Source organism: Neodiprion fabricii, chromosome 4 (assembly GCF_021155785.1).
Source record: "Neodiprion fabricii isolate iyNeoFabr1 chromosome 4, iyNeoFabr1.1, whole genome shotgun sequence".
Lineage (NCBI taxonomy): Eukaryota > Metazoa > Arthropoda > Insecta > Hymenoptera > Diprionidae > Neodiprion > Neodiprion fabricii.
Window position 1 is genome coordinate 9,405,256 of NC_060242.1, and position 24,822 is coordinate 9,430,077.

The 24,822-nt window shown below is 34.8% G+C and overlaps 1 protein-coding gene across 2 annotated transcripts; it reads right to left on the reverse strand.

Annotated features, from left to right (window-relative positions):
* Positions 1-8,444: 8,444 nt before the first annotated feature.
* On the reverse strand, positions 8,445-21,742 carry LOC124179448 (inorganic pyrophosphatase). Of its 2 annotated transcripts, XR_006870043.1 has the most exons (9): positions 21,457-21,742; positions 16,019-16,254; positions 14,737-14,823; positions 14,488-14,551; positions 14,301-14,363; positions 12,418-12,631; positions 10,308-10,417; positions 9,667-9,797; positions 8,445-9,582 (listed from the first exon to the last, which is right to left on the reverse strand). XR_006870043.1 is itself a non-coding variant. In XM_046563804.1 (8 exons), the coding sequence occupies exons 1-8, from the start codon at positions 21,647-21,649 to the stop codon at positions 9,551-9,553; spliced, it is 999 nt and encodes a 332-aa protein (XP_046419760.1). In that variant the 5' UTR covers positions 21,650-21,740; the 3' UTR covers positions 8,445-9,550. The 2 variants fall into 2 exon arrangements, 1 of the variants encoding a protein (XP_046419760.1); XM_046563804.1 differs by lacking the exon at positions 9,667-9,797 and having other exon boundaries at positions 21,457-21,740.
* Positions 21,743-24,822: the final 3,080 nt, after the last annotated feature.

Sequence of the window (24,822 nt, forward strand, 5' to 3'; positions counted from 1 at the left end):
TTGACACCATATCATCCCCCAACGTTCGATATTATTAAACTTATTATTCCGCCACCCTCCGGCAGCAGAATACCACGGGAGTAGGTACCACATAATACGCCGCAGTGATGGGTGTTGAAATATACTCACCGTCACACGAAGACAAGAAAAAGAATAGACTTTACTCAAAACTGTAGGAAAAGAGGGACGAGTCAGGTTTTTTCGTAAAAAATATCCATGCCAACTATATATATATAAGCAGATTTTAATGATGCTAGAGTAAATTCTACATTTAGTAAGTATATTTTACCAAAAAACCCTGATGCGTGTTAATTTTTTCCTGCAGTTTTGAGTGAAATCTGATCTTTTATTCTCTCCGTGCAAGGCTGTGTAATATTTGAAATGGCTTCGTTTCGTTATGTATTCAAATACACTTTTCATTTTAAGATGCCTTTTCTATTTGCTATTGGAAATGAAAAATCGTAAGCATTTTTATTCATTTGACAAATGTGTCTGTTCGAATTGAATTTACAGTATTCCCTGTATCCTCCGTAGCCAATGTTCCGGAACAATTCTCTTCGATCGAATGTATATTATTGTCACGTCATCACTTGATCTTTAGCTTAGAGATCGTATATTTAGCAATCCGTTGATCCTTTCACTCGGATGGAGCTGTGATTTAATTAATGAATATCTTGACTGAATTGCACCTGGAGGCAAACAGGTCTGCCTGTAGTATCTCTGTCCGAAGTGTTGAGAATGTTTTGAAGGGTAACCTGAAAATAAACAGCACAGGATTGCATTGCGTGAAATATATTTTCAATCACAATGACTAGCTAGATCTAGCACAAAGCTTCAAAATTACAGTTTGCCGTTATTAAAAAACTGTTCATGAAGTACATTACTTGGCTACCATGATTGTTTGAACGAGTTATACGATTTGAAATATACGGTATTGTGATAATATGGCCTAGCTGCAAAAGACGACGGTACATAATATGAAAACAGAGATTGATTGTGAAAAAAAAAAAACCATTCATCTACAAAATAAAATGACAAGGAACATGGCATGTCTCAAAACGGAAATGCTCACAGTGGATATGAGAATGCCATTTTACATTTTATAATTCATTTCGAATACCTATTTTACACTTTCCATTTCAAATATATTCGCGAAAGCATTTCCATTGGTGCGTTGAAATCATATTTTATAAGCATTTTCGACTTTATATTTTACATATACTTTTGAAAGCATTTTACCCGACACTCTTTTAACCCTTCATACTTTGGACATTTAAGTCAGAAGAAAAACGACAGTTTTTTTGACTGCAGATAATAAGGCTCTACCAGAAATAACATAGACTGATTATAATTAAAAATATTCACTGCTAGGATTATTATCTCCCTGTACCTCCCTGTACCTGAGCGGGTCAGTTTTTTGCTTTCAATCTTTTAACTTTAAGACTATTGGTGCAATGTTATTCAAACAAGTATGTCTTGTATGAGAGGTGAGAGATATTTATCCATAAACTCTGATAAATTTATTTTGTGCACGCGGATAGAATGTGTCAATAATCAAAAGGTGTGCTTTACGATATATGTATACCTCATTTTACGTAATATTACTTATATTTCGAGTTTCTCGATAGCGAAGCTGTAATATGTATATGGTTCGCAATTGTTCTATTGCGTAGGTGAAATTTTTAGTTACAAAATCCGAAGCTAGATCTACTATTTTCGTGAAAAAATGCATTGGAACTTTAGAAAGCACGATAAAAGAAACCTAACTCAATCGATCGAATTACTGAATCGAATCGAATTAATTATTGTGTACAATTGAGTCATTTTACGATTTCTGTATACTTTTTTAGCGATTAAGTCTGTATAGTAAAATTTTCAAAATGATTTTACACTCAACACAAAATGAGAAAATGCACACGAAACGTTTACATGACGTTTTCTATTCCTGTTGTCGATTTCACAAAAACGTGCAAATTGCAGAGACGGTCTTGGAACGTGGGACCTTTTTAGGATGTCTAACAAAGTTATAACGTGTTGCCTCTACATATATGCATCGCACGATCATAAACATCTCTTTCCTTGCTTTCATCGCTTCCTCATTCATGGCTGCAGATTCTTGATCTCACACGCAACCTTTGACGCAGTATGCCACGGGTGCGATTTACAAAGTTTCTGGCCTTTGAGAATATTGATTGGCCAAAAAATTGCATTTTTCACTAACCTTCGTCTGATAAGTATTTATAAAATTAGTGTAGTCGTAAACAATGAAGACCCCTAAGAATACGAAAAAACGGAACACTGAAATTATAAACAAAACTTGGATCGTTTCGCAACGCTGAAAAGTGGTTGAAAATCTAGTTGATTCCGTCGAGTTCATTCTATCGATAGCTTTTTTATTTACAAATTTACTGAAAAACATTTTCAACTTCCCGCTCCTGTTTTGTCGAAGAAACAAAAATATGAATAAGTAATCACCCTAAAAATAAATAGTTGAGTTTTCTCTAGACCTCAACATTTCATAGTCTAGAGAATCATCTCCGGCCATTTTTTGATAGACGTCTAAGTGTATGTCGTGTGTGTGATCAATTTTTGTCCGATGATATCTCGCTAACGAATGAACGGATTTGGATTTGGATTTGACCTTAATCGACGGTGCTTTTCTGAATTTAGAACTGATTAGATTTTGGATATGATTAGTTCCGTAGTTCCCGAGTTATTTGAACAACTTCGTAAAAAAAATAAAAATTATGATATCTCGAGGATGGATTAATGGATTTTGGTCTCGATCGGCGCAACTTTCCTTATTAGCTTATCGTTTAAGTCATTTGATTAGCCGAACCAAAAACAAACACAATTTCATTTGTTTATAGCCGTTGATGAATAAGAGTGGGGTCGTTTGTAGCACTAGTTAGGAGTTAAAAAATTTAAAAATTCGTCATTGCAAATCCAATATAGCGAACCAAATCTTCAAAAAGCCATGTAGTTTTGATAAAACGCGCACGTATGCAAGTTTTTTGCGTTGCTAAGTTCATGGTATAAATGATATGCAAAATGCAGTAAAATAAAACTTGAACAACACGTTTTACGTCATTCACATGTTACGTATAACGAACGCCTATTTTATCTCTCTGTTGCATTGAACTGATCTTTTAAAAATACCCCTACCCTCTCCCCCCTATAGATGAGTATTAATAGGTATAAGTAATAGGTAAAATCAAACTGTTTTACTTGAAAATGGTGCAAATACGTGCAAGATTTTTTTTATCAAATACCTACAAGAGTTTCCTTCAACATCTCACGTTAGTTCCAAAGAGGGTCAAAACGAAGCCACCTTTGTTTTTTGCATTTTCTTTCCATAAATTATCACATTTGAGTTTTCTGTTCAGGAACATTCCTGCCATTCTCGTACAATACAATTTTCAGTTTATTATACAGATTCAAGCCAAATTTGTAAACGAAGCCATAACGAACTAGCTGGTACTTACTGGTTTTCGCGTTTACGCACATCAAACGAGAAATGTCGGACAATTTTATATGGCATGTACTTTTCTAACTATTTTGCAATGAATACCTGGTATTCATACGCATCGATTAAAAAATTGAAAAATAAACGTTTGGACAACTTTTTTTGATTTCAGACCGCTATGCATCGTAATGTGGTATCCAAGAAAGGCCACTACATTTTTCGTCGTTTTGAGGAAAATTGAAGCGAAGCATTGATATCCGAGCTTTTGTTTATAATTTCAGTATTATGTGATTTTCTTTTATTTTGGAAGAGATCTTGGTAGCTTACGAGTATAATACTTTGATAAATACTCAACGTATCATTCTCCCGTAATTAAAATTCGCTTAAGTTAATATAAAGTATCAACTTCCAGCTAACAAAACTCCTCAATCTACTCGAACAGCGAACTTATAATTGAACGAATGAATTTTCGAATTCACCAATTCCTATTTCTTTAAATTTTCGACATTGTCCTTCACATTTTTATTCAACATTATTTTAAGTTTATTCCTGACGGTCGACTGTTCGTTGTTTCCCATACCAACGAATTATTGTTGATACGTATAAGATGCATAAAAATCCAAAATACATTAGTCCTAAAATATGAGTGCGAACACAGTTTTATTGTTTATAGGTAATGACGACGATGCTACCGGATTAGCAATTCCTAACAGCTGTAATTCGAAAACGACAAATTTCTCATAAAAAGCAAAAAACATGTCAGTCGCAGATTTTCACGAAAAAGACATTGGTAGCCTATGGAGCAACAGACCCGAGTCACCCTATATATGTGTATACTTTTACAGAAGATGATCCATGCATACCCGTCACCCGATTGCATGTGCCATTGCCTGATACATTTCGTATGCAACGTCTGTCAAAATAATTACAATACTTGTATTTTGGGTGTAAAAAAATATTCTTGGACGGTTCTCCGCTTCGAGTAGCGTTCTTTGAAAGTTAAATAAACGCCTAAACACGGGTTTGTCTCTTGCAAAAAAATCCTTACATCAAAATCGTATTCGTGATCTTTTTTTAGCCAGATACTATCAATACTGTTCAACGAAATATATAATATCAAATATTCATCAATTTTATAATTTTTTTAACAAAGCTTACTTTACATAAAACAAACTCATACGGCGAGATTATGAGTTCAATGAGTAGTTCAATTTGTATGGGGACTGATGCACCGTGTAAAATCGGTAGGTCATAATTTCAGTTGGATGCAAAAATTTAGTCATTTCCACGTCCATGTACCACCAAGGAGATAGTGAAAGTTAGCACGGTAAGTGACCGACTGCGAATGCGTAGGATAATTGAACTCTATTGGTCGGTGAGATCGTAGCAGTGATCGCTATGACTATTTTAACCTTCCGCTGTCATCTTGGGGTCAGTCGTGACCCAAGGGTTTTTAATCGAGGTTTTCGTAACTTGAAAGTATTTGCCTTTTCAAAAATTTCTTACTACCTTAGAATTAAAAATTATTGTTGCGACCTTTTTTATCTTGTAAAAGACAAGTGAATACCCAAAAAAAAAAAATTCAAGCCAAAGTATAACATTGCTTCGGTGCATGACCTCAAGGTGCCAGCTAATGGTCGAATTCCAGTATTCTAGTAGTCTACTATAGTTACATAGCCAAATAACTCTTTAATGCTCCGGTAATGCAGTACTTCGGTTATGGTAAAAATACTACTGAGATGGAAATTCATTACTCCGATACTCCGATAGATGAGTACTAATTCTTTACAAAGAGTCACGAGTTGGTTTCAATATTGTGTAGCTGGGTGGACGTCAAACGAGGATTCAATTCCACACCAACTTCGATTACGTAATTTTGATAAAACGATACTAGTGAAATATTCCTTGAACTAAAAATGAAATATGAAAATACGTAGATGAAATAAAACCCAATGAATATTTTGTTACTACTAATTGTTATATTGGGTATTATTATGACTTACGCTAAATATTTACGCAAATTCCATTTTTTCATAAGGTTGAAGTTCGTAATGTTAACGGAGAAAAATATGGACGTAAATTTGAGTATCTCCAAATATACATATGGGGGAGGGCCGGGAGGCCGAAGCTGGTAAGCAGAGCGTTTGGCTTTGAGTTTGGTTTGAGTTTGGCACTCAAATATTTCGAGGACCAATTATTAAAAAATTTATTCATATAGAATGATGATTATCAAATATTGTAACGATGATAGAGGCATTAAAAAATTTAAGAACGACTATTTTCATTATTTCATATTCCGCGCTTTTTGTAATCAATATATTGATTATCCTTTCAAGAAGTTATATAAAAAATAGTCAAACAGAAATCTTCTGTTGTGATCTTATTTATTTAATTAGATTAAGTAAAAAATAGTATTGGATGTTTAAAAAATTTAACTTCTCCTTTTATTTTTCATAATACAATTGTGTGAATGATAATTTATAGCTACATGTAATTTCCCTATGAAAATCATCTCATTCCGCTGACAATCTAGTGCCGTTTAAATCATCCGAAGCAGAAAGAGCAATTTCATATCCTTTGATTTTTGGTTATTTCTAATATATTTACTGTGAAATTATACAATAAAACCTATTGATTCAGATTCTGTACCGTTTAAACTTTTTATTAACATATTTTAAAGTCTCCCATGGTCAGATATGTATGTATAATACACCGACAAGTTTAGGGTGCCTATCATGCCCGGCCCTCCCCTAGAATTTTAAGAATAGCAAGAATACGGTGAATCATTACTCTGACAGTAAATAAAGTCTACCTTCATTTCCTTCCATCCCACAGGTCTTCAATGGATGCCATGAAACAATTTTATTTTTATATTGTAACGTTTACGGATTTTCCGGGAGCGGCAGCTCGTGAAAGCGATAATGTTACGTGAGTTCACTGCTGTGACTAGTAAATTTTAATAGGTTTTGATAAAATAAAACGGCCTCCTCTGGGAAAGGGACAAGAGGATTTACGTTATGCCCAGTCCAAAACACTCTGTGCTACTTGATCTAAGTGATTTTTACGAACTCGGGTACGAATACCGGTGCTGTATTCCTCTACCGAGCCTGCCGTACCTGCCATTGTTTTGATATTGGAATCTGCAGATCAGAGATATTAGCCGTGGCTACCATTAGACTCGGTACCATAAAACAATGCACTACACCTAATTCGTTTCACCGTAGCTGATAACTGTGCAATCGAGATAGTTACCGGTCTGGTCAGATAAAGAAACAATCCTAGCCAAACAAACGAATGCACGCTGTGCATTCGCAACTATATTATATGATAATTAATGTTCCGAAGAAAATGATACAAAGGAAATAATAAAAAAAACAGATGGTTTCACAGAAAAATAAAATAAACTAAAATTAAATTATCTCGAAGCTAATTTCCTTCTTTACGCTATTCGCTCCCTAATTTATGTGCTCGATTGTCTGTTTCTTTTGATTAAGGTTTAACCCTCGCTTCGAAATTATGTTTCTGGAGTTTAAATATTGCAACAAACGGTTGCTTTAACTCGAATTATTCTACAATATCGTTTCTCGTTTCTAGTTTTGACTTTAAATTAATTAGTCAAAATTATTTGAGTCTAATGAATTTACTACCAGTTCTTCGAGTCGACCAGGCACTTTGCTTCGTTTGCTCCATAAAGCCTACACGCATCAGGTCAACTCTGCTTGCAAACACTGCTTGCTCACGGTCTTACATACAGCTTGAGACTCTGGTGGTGGGGGTGACTCACTTCTTGAGTCCGCTTTCAATAATTTTTAGATTCGCCGCAAGGGTCGCTGTAACCTAGTAGGGTCACCCGTGTCACCTGTGAGCGACAGAGATAGACAAAATTTCTCTCTGTTGGCGCAAGCGCGCTACAGCCTATTAACGAAATTTGAGGTTCTGTAACTCAGCCCTACTAGATAGTAGCGACACAGTGCCGAAACCGTAAACTACAAATTGATTCAATATCTGAGTCACTCCTAGCCTACCCCCACCACCAGAGTTGCAAGACCTGTATGTAAGACCATGCTGCTGCTCGTGCTCTAGCAGCGGGTCCTTTGATAGGAAGGATTCTTGTGAACAGGAGATGCTCTGCGTGTACGTGGTTTTTTAGGACGGAGTAGTCCTTCGGTCAGGTTAAGTTGGTCCGTCCGTCGTCGTCCGCGTATGCCTTATAACTTTATGGGTATCGTACTACCCCCAGTCCGTTACAATATATATGTTATATCAGTAATGATAAGCGTCAACTCTACCTTATCAGAGCATCTATATCGCAGTATCGTTATGTTACCTTCGGGAGAAGGGTCCGGCAATGTTAATGGTCGTCCAATGTTATGTAGAATATGTACACTAAACCGTATAAAAAAACGGCTATTTTTCCTCAAACAATATTTTAGACATGAATTTTGTTTATAAAAAAACCGACTTTTTTTGATACAGTCTAATTTATATTCAACTTCATTACGAACTCCAATAATTAACACTGGGTGAATCAACAGTCATGGTTTATTGCTCTAGTCCTACTGAGTTCCACTAACCAATGCTTATTACTTAAGACCAGTAGTTGGAATATAAAATTCAACGCTAGTAATGTTTTGGGCGGGAGAATTGTGAGAATCTAAATTTTACGTCGTAGTTTACACAGTAAGTGCCTGAAGAACAGTGTATTCTAAATTAACATTCGTCTAGTTCTATAAGTAAATGGACCGAAAGTTTATTTTTTTTTACATACATATATATATTGAATAGATCAACACTGTCCGTTCACATGGCACCTAATTTTCTAGAAAATAAATTTCGGTTAATCCCCATTCAAGTAATTCGCCTTATATTAGATACGATTAAGCTACTTGCTTGGTACAATGCTATACACTTCTGAAATATCAGCCAAATAGAATTAGTTGACCTGAAATGTTGGAAGGGTGATATTGGAAAAATGAAATACTTGGAATAATTGAGTTTATTTATTTATGAAAGACAAATATCGTATAACATTCAACAAAGGAATAGCTAACCTAGTGGAAACAAATGACTGCTAGACACAGCCACTCGATCCTATCCTGATCCCACAATTATACTGAAATAAATAAATAACCATTGACCATCATTGAAACTAATGATAGAGAAAATATCTGTAGAACTTTAGTATTGATAAACTCTCCACCAGGAAGGTAACAGCCCAGTCTATTACTGTGTACTTTTAACATTGCAATAATTCTTTCCCCGATTTTTCTTGTTTTAATTGGTGAGGGCAGGGGGGGGGGGGGCAATGGTAGCGTAAATTCTAAATGGCACCAAATCCTGCTGTTGCATATGTCCGCTATTCTGAATTTGATGAAAAATGGTTTTTCTTTAATAACTCGGCCATTTTCAAGTTAAACGAAAAATTGTAAGCACCAAATTTGTAGGACATTTAATTCACTACAAATTTGATTATGTTTACTTATGTCCTAAAGTTCAAAATAAACGAGATGATGCAATAGTTTTACTTAGCCACTTTTTTAGGTTTGATTCAAAACTATCGATATTAGAAAAAAAAAACTGCAATGACCAAAGTTGTAAAAAATTCAACTTCCTACAAGTTCGGTCTTTACAACTTTTTGTTAAAATAGAAAATGACCGAGTTATTTAGGAAAACCCATTTTTCATCAAATTTGGTCACCACGTTAAATTTACACTACCAGTGACGCCCGCCCCACCTACAACTTTTCAAACAAGAAAAATCCAGGAAAGAATTAATGTTATTTCAGGTTGATTATTTGGACATATTGACTGGGCTATAATCAAATGTCAGTGAATGAGCAAGTATGGGGAAGGCGTGTTCTGTTATAATACAATTAACCAGTAACAATACACAAAAATTTTCTCAGGATTTTGAAAACTATGAGTCAATATAGAGGTACACTGAGATTGTCTCATGCTAAACCTTCTTCTGCATAAAACATTCTAGTGAATTAACAATCTGCAAGGAATTACATATACATTTAAAATCCTTCGAGGCATCGTTTTGCAAAGTGGAAACAACATCGGAGATGAACCTTCTATGCTTCACTTCAAATGTATGTAATGCCACTTATCAACTGAAATCAAAGATCAATAAACAAACATATAGACTTCTTCAGCAAAAAAAAGGTACTGTATCAAATACGGAATACCATATTTACATCAAGTTTATTTTTTCACACTAGGTAACTAACGTGAAGATATAAGTGATTTGGGAACATCAACAGCAAAGCTATGGAATATTATAATTTGTTTTTCAATTCTTCGACTCTCACGAAATAACTTTTATCCGCTGAAATGGAAAACGGGAATTCATGTATAACAGCAAACAAAGCATATGAGCTCGTGTTCGAATTAAATCAATATATGATCAATCGGGAAAAAAAGGAATCAAATTATCGAATATGTCCGATCAGATGGCGTTTCTTCATAGATCACTCCGTTTGTTAAACATAGCCATCATCAAAAAACATAGTCGCGAAAAGATAAAATAGATCAATTCAAAATAATGTTCAACTCACTGCAGTATGAATATTCCCGACAACTTTTTTTTATGATTCAGGCGCGTGGCTAGGCCAGGAAAAGTATAGCAATAACAGCGTGTTGAATTTAATATTCAGTCTTCGTGCATGCTATGCCAAAACCGAACAAAGAACTATAAATGTATAATGCAGTAGGAATTTCTATTCTTTTTGTTGCAGAATAAAGCAAAACGATATCATTTGCTGACTTGTAACATTTTGACACGTATAAAAGGTGAAATTTATTTATTTTTATTCAAAAGCTTAGACCAAACACTTACCAGAACTGTCAATGGGTGGTGCATCTCCAGCCTCAGGAGCCTTTTCAAGTACTTCCTCCATACTACTAACAGTAGTTTTGAAAGGACTGCCTTCTACGCTTACGTTGGTGCTGCAACACGTTGATTGTTTTTTTTTGATTCTTCAGTTTATTATTAAATGAAAACTAGCTATCATTAATTTGCAGCAACAAACATTACAGGCTGTCCATTTCACCTGATTTATATTCAATATGAGCCTGAAATATTTTTGTTCTCAAACTTTATTCTTTCATGTGCCAGCAATAAAGTTTTTGAAAAACCATAATTGCGTTACAAAAAATTGATTTTAATGTTCTTCAACCTAAAATGACAGAAAACAACACGAGAAGACATGCACAAAACGTCCCCAAGTGGTTGTATGTCCTAGTTTTTGACATTGTTTGATACCTAATGGACATAAGACATAAGCATGAAGATTTGCTTAATCAAGTTCTACTCTCTGCTTCCAAGATTTCATGTCAGGAATTATTTCGCAAAAATACAGGTGAGAGACACCTGTTGCATAAGTTGTGCATAAGCACCAGCAATCTCCACATATACAGAGCAATACAGTAATTTATGTAAAAGAAAATACAAGGCTGAAGCTAGGCCAGAATTACGAGCCAAATGTTCTAACATTCACTCAAATAAGATAGTAAAATACAAAAACCAAAATTTTGTGAAGTACCTCAAATCCTCATACTTTTATAGAATTATGAGGATAAAACTGAACTGCAATTTTCTAATTCCACAAAGTTCAACGAGTTTGGCTGTTAACTCTGGCTAGTAGTATCAGCATCATAAAGAAAATGTATTGATCAGAATCTGGAAAAAAGAATCTTGCGCAACTTATTTGGACCAATGATGGTGAATACGAATTAAACATCGCTACCATGTAAAAGAAATAAATCTAAACTAATTCGAACAACACAAGCTAAAATATCTACAATTTGATTCAAGGTTTTATAATTAGAACACTTAAAATTATTGGAATCTAGCGTTTTTGATCAAACTCCAATGTTCTTGGACTTATTTTGTTTAACACGAAACTCTGCAACAATCGCCTGAAACTTTTAGAACTGGTTATCTCTAGAATGAATAAAAATAGATTTATGTAAGTACAATAGAACAAATGTTTGTCAGAACTAACTTTAGTGCGTTATAATTATACTACTTTGTAAAGATTTCTTAAATGGTTTCAGACAATTTGTAACAACGTAGTCAGTAAGTAAAACGAGTCCAAAAACGAATAGAATCTGAAGCAAAACACCAGAGTATAGTTACTTTGAACATTCCTATTATAAAAAGTGGTCTAAAATTTTTTATATTTTAACTTGTGTTCTTCGAATTTATTCATATTCATTTGTGCTCACTACAATTGGAACAAACACAAACAATGCTGGGGAGGTTTTCAATGGTTCATTTTTCTCCTTTTCTAAATTTTTGATGGTATGAGATTCTATTGAAAAATCTAATGACATCTTTAGCGAATTATGTGTTGGTGAGTAATACGTAGTCATTTTCCGAATTTTCTTCTTTCTTTTTAATCTTGAAGCTCGATTTTTTCATGCTTCAAAAAACATGACCTTGCAATAGAGATTTGGAATTTGACGTAAAAACAAGAACATCCAATGGATCGGAAATTATCATTCAAAAAATTCAAAATTTAAATATAACATATCTGTTGAAACATAGAAGCGCGACAAGATAATTATTTTCTTATGAATTTCGCACGTTGTCAAGATGAACGTGTAATAAAAAATGTCCACAACATTAAATATCTCCCTTTAATCATTATTCTACAATTCAAATGGGGAATCCAATTCAACAGATTGATTAATCGAAAATTTCTACTTTATAACTCGAGAACTTCTCCGGTAAAAGGTTGTAGTTATGACTAACAATATCTAGTGAAAAATGATTACACCATCACTAGCATAACCAACTATTTTACTTTTTAGAACATGATAAGCGTCATAAAAATCAAATCTACGTCAACTCATTTTACAAAATATGATCGATTACACAGGATGCACGATTCAATATTACATAAAATATCTTCAATCAAATAATCATTTCCTCAAATACTCACCAAGCAATACCACCAGCGGGTGACTCTTTTTTTATGAGGCTTTGCCAATGCTGATGCACTTCGTCAATGACATGTAATGCAAAATCCTTAGGTTTTGCTTCTCCATTGAAAGCAAATTGATTTTCTGGTTTACCATCAGGAATCTTATATATTTTGAACCATTCTATGGTTGCCTTCAGTAGCCCAGGGAAATGTTTCTCGATGTCATTAACATCTGTAAATACAAAATTTGAAGATAAGACCACATATATAGGGGATGTATTCCATTTTTGGCACATGACGTTTAGGATGCACAGTCACAGAATTCGGAACCCTTTTAAAATTCGGTTTCCCGTCATCACGGAAAAGTAACGGCTCCCAGTTGCAGCTCTTAAGATCAAAAAGTTAAAAAGATATCGAAATTCCAAATTTTTACAAAAATGTTTTTTCGACTATCTTTAAACCAGTATGTGGTAAGTTCTGACGGTTCAAAAATAAAAAAAACAAATAGTGGTTTTCAATTGTACGAATATCACTTTTGCAATCGTGTCAGTGTAGAGTTTCTTCAAGCATCGGTCGAGCTTGAAATACCTAAAGATATGTCGTTACCCATTTCTACTAGCACAGCCTAATATTTTTTAACAAAGTTTATTTGAGAATACGTCTCCTATAACCATAATTTAACTACACTTAAATATACGGTACTGAACGCATAGAACTCATAGAAATCATATGTTGAAACAAATTATTTTCAAAGAAAACTTCGTTTTGACTATCAGCCGTTAGCTCTGCATTGTGAAGGGTATGATAATAATACTAATAATAATGATAATAACATCAACAACATACAGTAACGATAACAACAATAACAGCAATAATCGCTCGAGACCCACCATACCCTCTTGTATATGTCCCCAACAGCTGAAAGCTTGATGTTCAATAGAAACACCCGCATTCGCACGAGGGACGAGGAAAAATGCAGAAAACCTTGCCCAGGTGTAAAAGGACTGATTGTGAGTTCAAACCTCATCTTTCCAATTCGGCACATAACTTACCATTTTGTGTTTAATCGCTTTATACCAACAAAATGTAAACATTTTTTGTGCTTTACTCAGTAGACTATCGTTAACAGAAGTTACTAAAAGAAACAAAATCAATTAACGATCGAATTCAACTTTACACATTTCAAGTTAAATGCAACTTACTTCTATTGTTGGTTTGGATGACGTCAGAAATAACTAGAAGACTGTACATTAATTTAGACATTTTTTCTCTCTTATAAAATAGTTAAAAATAAAAGAAAGGAGAAACCAGTCTCCAAAAATTGTAAATTATAATTGTTATACGTGGAGAGGCCTTTAGAAAAAATTTGGGTCAAACAGGAAACATTTTTTGATATATAAAGTGCAAGTGTTCGTTGAAAAATACCTGGATTGAGACCATTGAGAAGTAGACATTCTGGCAATTCAAAAATTATCGATACAATACCACCACGAAATTTCAGAACCTCATTTTCTGTCAAATTAATCAATGTTAAAGGCTGTAATTGGTGTTCAGTTCTCCCGTAGTGACTGGGAATCAAACCTTAATTGAACGCCAAATTTTGTGACTTTGTGTCCAGTAATTGTGCCTAAATAATTGGTTAGTCACGTCTGTAAACCTAACGTCAAGTAATCACATCAGATTTGTATTGATTTGGAAGGATTTCATAGCTTCTCTGATTAGCTGAAGCAGCTAGCTTCACGTTCACTAATCTCCTCAAATTCTCGATACATGAGGCGATTCACCCTCTATAGGTATACACTTCCAAGATAAAAATCCATCACATGATCATTTAAGAACTTATTGAACCAAGAACTAAAATGTCAAGTGATAATCAAAGACGAATCAATAATGGATATTACCATTTAACTGGTCAGCCAAGGGATCATTAACATCGATGGTAAGAATTTTCCAGTCAGTTTCACCTGAAAAATAGATTTTACCCAATGTAGTAAAGGTAGAGGGTCCGGCAGGTTACAGAATCATTTTTAGATAATGTTTGTGATTTTTATATATATTAATATGTACTATATGCAAACATTGAAATACCTTCATCGATTAATGCAACAGTACCAAGCACCTTGACTTTCAAAACCTCACCACGCTTCGCTACCTAAAACAAACAATCACTAGATAATGAATTGTTTTATTGGTCTGCATTAAGTCCAAGATAAGGGAAAACGATAAAATCTAATCCAATATTATTGTACGATTTATGTCATATTTTCACAATATGTAAATCTCTCTTATTCTTCAGAACAATTATGAAACTCTATGAGAGTGCACAAAATTACTTACTTTGTAACCAATTTCAAGGACATCTATAGGGTCATTGTCACCTTTGCAGCCTGTTGCTTCATCCAATACTTCAGGATTTTCCCACGTCTGAAATCAAGTTGAACATATAAAAGCATTTTATTGAGAATTGATAACTAAGTCACAATAAAATGATGTTTCAAGATGGCATTAAAATAACGATTCAAAATAGTTATTAACCTGGGTTAGATATTTGTATCCCAACTAATTTTAAACATTACTACTAATCTCTAACTAGTATAATACTAGAATCCAATAATGCCAGATATAAGCATTACTGAGCTTCGTAAAATAGAATTTTATGAGGATTGAGTTCAAAATGTCAATGCTACGATTCATTTTGAGGGACAATCATCACCTCCCAAGCTTACAATTAGTTAACTCTGAAATTCAGTCAACTATACTATATAACTATATACTGTAATAAAATAGTGTTTATATTCTGCAAACCCAACTACTTTAGTCATTTTAATAATGCAGAATAAGATTGTTTCCAACATTTCCTTACGTTAACGTTAGTAACTTCAAGCATGTCAAACTTTCAACATCCACTAGTGCAGCAATTCAGTCATAAAAACTAACACGATCTATTTTATTTAATAAAATTATGAGGCAACGATTCACAGAAGGGATGGACTTTGCACATTTTAGTAGGGCAATTAATAATTGTGCTTTGACAATGTTTACACAAATTTCAGCACTCTAATAATCCAGTAGTCATTCTCCGTACAAGTTTGAAGTTAGTAATGTTCGCATGACGTAACATTGGAAAAAAAATCATTAATTTTCAATTCTAGAATAACTTTGAAAGAGTTGGGTTTTCAAAATTTCAGTATGTTTTGCTTCACTATGACTTACTAAATTTTAGATAATCCTAAAGTTGCAAAGAAGGTAATGATTTTTTCTAAACATGAATTATTACAGTAATGTTATTAGCTTCAACCTCATTCTTCCGCAAGGGAAGAGTTTGGATGACAGATAATATCTCATCTGATTAATCTTCACCTTGAACTGTAATCAAGGCTCAGTTGTAATCAGTACTGTCTTATATCTTGCCTGATAAGACTTGCAAAGATTATGTTATTAACTGAATGGTAAGGTTTGAATGAGTGACCTTGCCATAAAAGAATCTGAGTCTATGAGCAGTGAATTACAATCTGTTACAAGGCAATCCAAACTTTTGCCCCTTAATTATATTTATGCAGAGATGAAACGAGCCTAACAATTTCAGTTTCACTTTGCAAGTTCCTGGTTTAAACTGTACCTGTGGAATGGCTCCATAGTTCCAAATGTAGCCGTGATGAGGGAAACAATTAGCAACAAACCTAAGTTTTCCTTTCTTAACATCCTGCTTGATTGGATTCAATGTTTCCTTCAAGCTTATCTCCATCTTGGCATTCGTCCATCGAGGCACTTCTACTATCATATTGAATATCTTTTTTGCCTCATCAGCGTACAACGGTATGTCGTGTAACGGAGAAACTGGTCCTTTGTCATTTTCTACACAAAAATTTAAAAAAGGTCAATTTCGTTCTTTCCTTACTTTTGTTATTTCATGTGAGAATGGCAAATAGTGAAGGCTCTATAGTATAGAAAAAAATTTGTGGGAAAGAGCTTTTCAGGAAATTACAACTCTGTATATTATTTGATAAGATTAAATATGATATTATGTGATGTGACACAAGGTATACACTGTATATCCAGAGGTTATTTTAGTACAAGAGTGTATGAGATAAAAGAATACGTGATTGTGTGGATAACGATTTTTAATTACCTTACACAAACATTATTCAATAATTTACGCCTACCCTGGAACATGGCTGATGTTAGTAACATTAATGTAACGAAACATCACTGAAGAAATCATTATTGCACAATTTAAGAACGACGTTCAACGAATTGCCTTTTCAAAGTATAAGTATGTTAGATTTGTCGTAGTTGACTAAATTCCAAACAATCCTCACAGTACAACGTAAAGATTCTTCCTGAACATGTATCGTTATAGTAACGTAACCAACTTCATCCTCATTGGTAATTCTCAAAATAATTATTCTCCTCATATTTGAAAGGTATCTTCACCACAGGGAAATACAACGCAAAATCTAAAACTAATCTATATGCAAGGGCAAGCATTATAGCCACATGTAGAGTACGACTTTGTCTATAGATAGATATATAAAAGTGAAAACAGTTGTACGTTAGTAAGAAGCAAATGTTTGATCGGTCACAAGGTTACAGTATTCTCTTGCTATGTAAACTAGTAGAATAAAATGGGTTCATTTCATATCAAATCAACCACCTCCCAAACTTCATTTAGATTTATTATCATGAAAAAAAAAATGAGAATAACCAAGTTTGTTTAAAATCACTTGGCAGAAAAAGCATTCATTTTGAAATTGCATATTTTTACGAGTTAGATTTCTTATGGTAATGTCTCAGAATTATTTCGATGATTATTGGGCCCTTTCGTCTGGACAAAAAGTCAGAAAGAGCACGAAAAGCATTTTAAAATCTCCAAAAATGTTATTTGTAAAAATAATGGTAAATGAAACAAAAAACGTTCCCATTATGTTACAAAAGTGAATAAGAGAAGATTTGAATAACACAAGGTTGATGTTTTTGATCTGATTTAGATATTTTTGACCTTATTTCACTGGCTAACCCGATCCTCATAGATTCTCTAGGAAATGTTCAAAAAATCTTACATTATAGTACACTTACATCATGTAATTGCTAATGATGATTTGTTACACCATACTAGTAAAAAGCTACTTTTTTCTATTCTAGAGATATCGATTTGAAAAATTATTGCAAGGCCATCTCTAGAGCTCTCTATGGTGAGAATAATTTGCCCAAGAATAGGAGAATTAAGCAAAAGGCACCAGAGTATCATTTTGACCGTTTTAATAATGAAATCTTTCACTCAAATTCATTATATGTCATTATTTTGTGTTATTCGAATTTGCCCAGAATCATTTCTCATACGTAGTGGGGATGACGTTTGATTCGTGTCCACTACCATTCGTGCAAATAACAATGCTCCTAATGTTTCAAGCGGTTTATCGGTTTTATTAACTTTTGATTTAGACTCTGCAGACCATTCAGCCTTGAGCTATACGGCATGTCAGTCATTTCGAATCTGTCAACTTAAGCAGTCATAAATTAGGATCAAAAAAGTTGTCAGACCCATTTTCACATTTTATTGACATTTGAAAATCAATACTTTCACAAACTTTTCATATGAAGCAAACCCTCCTCCCCCCTATCAACATTTGGACTATTTTATTTTAAGAAATGAAATCATTCTGGAACTCTCAAAAAAACTTAGACAGAGGCAAGATCTCTCACTAAAAGCCAGAACCAAGTTTTTAACCTGAAAGCATGTGTATAAAAATTTTCGGAGTTACTGAGTTTTGATTATGGTTACAAAAAAAACGCACTTTAAGGGGGTCATCTGGTTTAATAGGTTCAAAAAATCGATTTTTTTTTTTGCATAAATTGTTTCCTTAATATGTCTAAAATGTGGAGATAAAGTGATTTTTCGATATTCGAAGCCATTATAAAGATACAACAGTTAGAAGGAACAGGTGTTCGGAGCATTGAGCGGAGTGCTTGGAGGTCGAGCCTATTGTTCTCTGCTTTATACCTGAGACCCTTCTGGACAAATAATTACTTATACAAGTGTAGAAAAGTTGAAACAAATTTAGGAAAGTATTTGTGTAATGATTTATGTAGTGAAACTTATTTTAGTCCTGGTTTAACTTCGAAGAGCACATCTGTGAAAAAATTTTTTGAAACACATGATGAGTTCAAAGTTATTTATTTAAAAAATGAGTGGTAGAAAAGGTAGTTCGGAAAATAATGTTCACCCTGGTCGTTGTAAAAAACGACAGATTGCTGGAAACCGTTTAACAAGCCAACAAGATACAGGTTATACATAAGCTTCGGCTGAAAAACTTCAAGGCGGCATGGACATGGAGGTTTCTGTTACTTCAAACTTTGGGTATTGTATTTTAGAGTTTGCGACAGTATTTTTCGCTATTTCCAATACTGTAATATCTAAAGAGTGTGAAGGTGATGTGTCTTTCGCGCAATCTAGCCATCATGGCTTAGGTTTTAAAATAGTTCAGTCTTGTAACTGTGCAAGACAAAAAGTTATAAACTCGGGCCCAATGCTTCAACATGCAAGTGAAATCAATCGTCGTTTTGTATTTGTCATGCGGTTATTAGGGATTGGTCATGAAGGTGTAAACCTTTTCTGCAGTCTTATGGATATTTGTTCTGGTATTTCGAATTCAACCTATTACGCACTTCTAGAAAATATACACATAGCTTCATCTGCAGTTTGTGAATCTGTGTTATCATTTGCTGTCTCGCAAGAAAAAACGATGAATGAAGAAGCAGGAAACGAACGTGATGAGTTGACGGTATCGGGGGACGGTACCTGGAGAAAACTAGGCTTTTCATCTTTATTTGGAGTTTCTACATTAATTGGGAAGTGTACTGGCAAAGTTCTAGATGCTATGGTCATGAGTAGTTATTGCACAGCATGTAATATGTGGAAACATAAAAAAAATACAGAACCACTGGAATATGAAATGTGGTATGAATTTCATGTAGATGAATGTACCATTAATCATACTGGAAGTTCAGCAAAGATGGAAATTAGTGCTATTGTACAGATGTTTGCAAGATCTTAGGTTAAAAATGAAGTTAAATTTAACTATACATTCTTGAAATATGTATAAATAAATGGTAAAAAGTTCAAAGTTCTATCTCTTCATTGGTCTTTACAAAAAAATTCCAAAAAATGCTCAAAAATCAGGGCGTCAAACCAGAGGACCCCCTTAAATCTTAATAATGTTCAAACTATTTTCATAAGATAATCATATGAATCAAATTGGTCATAGCATCCAATAATTTTGGTGGGAAGCATTGCCTGCCTGCTTCTGATTTCACATCAGATTACTTTGCAACATACATCAAAGTATCATGCAACTATTGAAAAACAGTAAAGGCATTGCAGCTTTCTCAATGGCATATGACATCATCTATGTGCCGGTATTATTGATTAAGAAATGATTTTTTGAAGAATTTGCACTAAATAAAGTTTAAAAGAAGAAATTCTGATAATTCGACAAAAAACCATTGACCTTTCGTACTGCTAAACAATGTGTATCATTATTGGATTGTTCACAAATTTTTAATTACATTAGGTATATTCTATAAATGATCTAAAGCACTTTGTATATCAAGTACACAGCATTCTTTTAAATATTTGTGAACCCCCCTTCAAATGAATTGTCTTCAAGAAAGCTAACAGTTTGTAACAGATAAATAAGGAAATATCTCGAGGAATCGAACATCTATATTTGTCAGTAAAAAGCTTTTTTTAAACAAAGCTGTGGATTTTTGAAATCATAAGGTATCAAAATTTCTGTGGCGTGACAATTGAACAATATCAGATGCTTCTTTGGTAAGAAACTGGCTGAAGTGTGATCAACATTTGATAACCCAGTATTAAAGAGAGGTTGAAGTCTACGACGTTGACGTAACGAAGCATTTAAAAACATTCCTAGTGAACAACTTTAATATGGTGAAAATGTAGTAAATTGTCAACTGACCACAAAGCCAGTTTGGAACAGTCCTATAAACCAATTCTAAAATTGCCGCACAGCAACTTGAAAAAAAATATGATTCTTAATCCTCAGATTCAATTGGCAGATTTATTAACTCTTACATAAGGTGAAATTCCAAAACAATTTTTAACTCTTCATCTTCCGGAAACAAGCCCTTTTCAGGATCTTTTTCAGACCCAATAACTAACAAATCTATTAATGTATTCAGGAGATAAGATCAACAAAATTTGCACACATTAGAGTTATGATAATGCCTAGAAACCTTGAGAATATCTAGATTAAATCATGCGTGAAATCACACTCCAAGTCACTAAGTCATTATGACGTATTTCTTTCGATTAATGTAGTTCGAGTGAATCATTTGTCTAACTATGCGATGAAGAAACTTGCAGAAAAACCACGGTTGAAACTGATAGCGAAATTCCTGATCAGTTACTTCAGCGATACTAAACATATGGAATTATATGGTGAAATTGATGAAATCAAGCATGTGTCCGTTGACATTTAGTCGGCACTACTTTCCTTTTACATAATTAGGTATCTATTCCGTCAATCTCGCAGATATCTGTGAATAATCGAAATAACTCATTCCGCCATACGAAAAAGTCTAAATATCAAATTCCATTCAATCGTACGGCTGCAGCAACGGTAGAATACTTGAATATTGTTATTCAGAAATCTTGAACATCTTTCCGGTTTAAAATATGTGGTCATGTCACGTGACCTAACGCTACATCACATAACACGTCTATACATACAAAAAAAAATACGTATACCGCGTATACCGCAAAGCGTGCGTGGGATAACATATTTTTTTAAACGGCGCGAAAAGTATCACAGAGAATGAGGGATATTTGATACTACATAATGAATGAACGTTATTGCTATCACGAACGTGCTCAACGGTCAATTTACTCTAATCATTTTACAAGAGTTATCTAGGAATCGACCCTCTGGGGTTCAGGGACCATCGCACAGCAGTCGATAGGTCAGAGCTAATACGGAGACAGGAAGAACGCGGCATGAGATAAAGTGTAAATGGCTCGGAGAGTTGACTACTCACTGAAATATATCCTGTAATTCGTCGTGTTTGGTGTTCCCTTCTCAACCGTGGTATAAGACATGTTGGTTTGAAAGGCACGCTTCGCTGCCGAACTATGCGGCTTCATACAACGACCGACACTGGCCAAACTCATGGGAATTAGAAATTTTCTCAAAGCGGCCGACCGCAACACGTGCAGCTCTACGGCGGTCATAGTGACACCTGGAGAGTTACAAGGAAACAAAATACTTTGGAAACCAACTCGGGCCCTCCAATCCGCCGATAAAGATAACAGTCCCGGTTATACTAACCGAGTCATCTTCATATTGCGTCGTAGTGTATTGGCGAATTCGACTCGCAGAAAAAGTGCAGTCCAAGGTCCGCATTCAGTACGCACTTTTGCTGTGAGTCCAATTCATTATACCAGGCGGACTTCTTGAATGGAATCTCTGATATCCGAATGCAACGACCGTTTGTTTCATTGTTTATGACTATTCCATAACACTTCTACTTAAGTGTGAGAATCTTGTAGCCAAAGGATATCAAATAACCAACCATTTGAAACATGACTAAATGAAGTTTGACTTTAAAACTCATCAATTGAAGGCCAAAAGCCTATTACTAGATCCTCGCATTACAGACAGCTATAATATCATTGTACAAGTACCACGGAGATTAGAACCGTATTACAGACAAACTATGTTACACTATATAGCCTTGGAGATAGAATAAAACTGTGATACAATAGATATACATATAACCGATATAATATAGAACAGCTAACGCTAGGTTACATTGCCGTAATAATCTATAAAACTAGCGATTGTGGAACCTCTATAACCATGCATACAAATTATGAAACATGTATTGTAGAATCCTTTCGAAAACAACGTATTGTAGACAACGCTTACGAACGTTATGGAGGCAATGTAGATCTCTAATGTGGAACCGTATCGAACGCTACCTGCAGATTACATCAGTAACACTATGAGTAAACCACTGAAGGTAAGCCAACTTACCGGATGATTTTGTGGGGTTCACCAATTGAATATCAATTCAAAACAACGAAAAATATAATGATGAATCCATTATTATAATAGCATCAAACCCTTCAGGTGATTGAAATTCACACCGCTCTGGGAATTAAACGTAAAAATGTACAAATCGTCAACTCTTTACAAAGCTCAGTACAATTTCCAAAGAGGTGACCTGAATAGTTGCAACGCCGATTAACAGGCAACCAAAAAGCACAAGAGCAATCCTCGGATACCTTACAAACCAATCTAACTCGAGTAAGCATATTAGCCATCGGAGAAAACTATACAGAACATACATAAAAACTTATCCTAAGATTCTTATCTAACCAATTCCTCAAATACTTTACTCCGTTGAATACAATACGAATACCTGAGAATAATCACAGCAGTAGGTATTTAAAGTTAATATTAAATCTGTAGTCATATCTGCTACGTACTCACTATTATACCTGTCAGATAATTAAGCAAATAAAATATAACGCTCTCAAAATAATATCCAAATACACAATCAATAAACCCTATTGTGTCTCCAGTTAGTCGTTAAAGCAAATGAAATATTCCAGTGTATTTATGTATTCTTGTCACACATTAGAATATTCTGGAAGCAAAACTACGCACCTAATATAACGCGCCGTTGCCTCGAGAACGCTGACGCTATGGTGAAATCAACACCACCAGAATAGTGCGCGTAAAGCTTGCACGCATAAGCGAACTGATACAGCGAACTCGAGCATAAGCGCCTTATGATCAACGACCTATGTCCACGCAACAAGAGAATGCTTAAAACTGAAATCCTGAAAGAAATGAGGATGTAGCGCTGTTGTCAGGCCGACTGTTCACCTGGCACCAACAAGTAGTTCACATGAAGCTCACACTAACAGAACATTAGTGCACAGAAAACTCGAGCACACCTACACCATGATGGATCAGCAACAACAAGTAGTGCACACAAAGCTTACATGCATAACACACCAACATAATTTTAAAAAGTCGAGAACTGCCCTGGTTTTAATTCTTAAAATGAGGGGGAAGACATACTGTTGTGGCGTAGAGATTTGTAGGGAAGGGTCAAAATCTACTGCTATCGATCCCTATGGTTACGAGCCTCAAGCTCAGATGCACTCTTTTGGTTCCTATCTCTAAATTTGCTATCTTCCTCTCTATACAGTCTCGTGATACAATCCTCTTGCTTCTTGCATTCTAAATTCCTTTTACAAAGTTACTCTACTCAGAGTAACAGTAAACTTCGCCTTCTATTCTGTTCTTTCAGATTAAAATACCGTACTACAGTTTGTGTACGAGTACCAAGCGCAAATGCGCTCTGTTGTTTCGTATCTTTAAATTTGCTATCCTGCTCTCGGTACAGTCTCGTAGTATAACCCTCTTGCCGCTTGCATTCTGAATTTCTTTTACAAAGTTACTCTACCGAACGTAACAGTAAACTTCACCTTGCCGTTTTGTTCTATTAGATTAAAATACAGTACTACAATTTGTATTTGATTCTGATTATAAAATAAATTCAATTTAAGTAAAATATTCTGACATATAAAATTTGTTATTCTGCCAAAATCATCAGTACATCGATTCGCTCATCAAGTTTCAAACAACTTCAAAAGATAAGGTAATTTTATTCTTCAATCCTACGATCATTCCTTTCCTCCGTTATCCCAACAACGCGATTGAACATCCAGTGTCCACTGCATTTCAATGCTTAGTCGGTACTTGGTGACCCCAAAACTACTGTGCGTCTAGCTGTATCTTCAAGATTAAATGTACTGTCTAACTTCTGCAATTATCGGAGAGCGCCTTAGGCCAGGTCTACAATCAGTCGTTGTCGGTGAGTCGTCAGTGGTCGTAAGCCGCTGCTGGAAGACGTAAGTCGCTAGTAGCTAGTCATCAAAAGCAAAATGGTGTTCTATAATGTCAACGAAAGTGTGTAGCGGTTGTTTTGTTAAGTAATCCGAGAAGTTCTTGCATAACCTCTCGTGATAGCATACTTAAACTGGAAGTGAAAGCATTTTCTTTTGATTGGTCAGTCTGAAACGACAATCGGTGCCGCCAAAGATGGAGGATGACCATCTTGCACTCCAGCAACCGTCAGTACCACGGTCTTACATACATGTCTGGAAACTCCGTATGTAAGACCGTGGCTAGGAGTGACTCACATATTGAATCAATTTGTAGTTTATGCTCTCGGCACTGTGTCGCTATCGCTACTACATGGTAGGGCCGGGTAGGCTTTAGCGCGCTTGCGCCAACAGAGAAATTTTTTCTATCTCTGCCGCTCACAGGTAACACGGGTGACCCTACTAGGTTACAGCGACCCTTGCGGCCAATCTAAGAATTATTG

Excerpts from the sequence above, each read along its gene's own strand:
- LOC124179448 (XM_046563804.1), bottom strand. The coding sequence starts at position 21,649 with ATGACCGCCGTAGAGCTGCACGTGTTGCGGTCGGCCGCTTTGAGAAAA. Across the intron at positions 14,552-14,736 it reads TCCTTGAAATTGGTTACAAA|GTAGCGAAGCGTGGTGAGGT; the intron begins GTAAGTAATTTT and ends TGTTTGTTTTAG. Across the intron at positions 10,418-12,417 it reads CCCGCTGGTGGTATTGCTTG|CACCAACGTAAGCGTAGAAG; the intron begins GTGAGTATTTGA and ends AACGTGTTGCAG.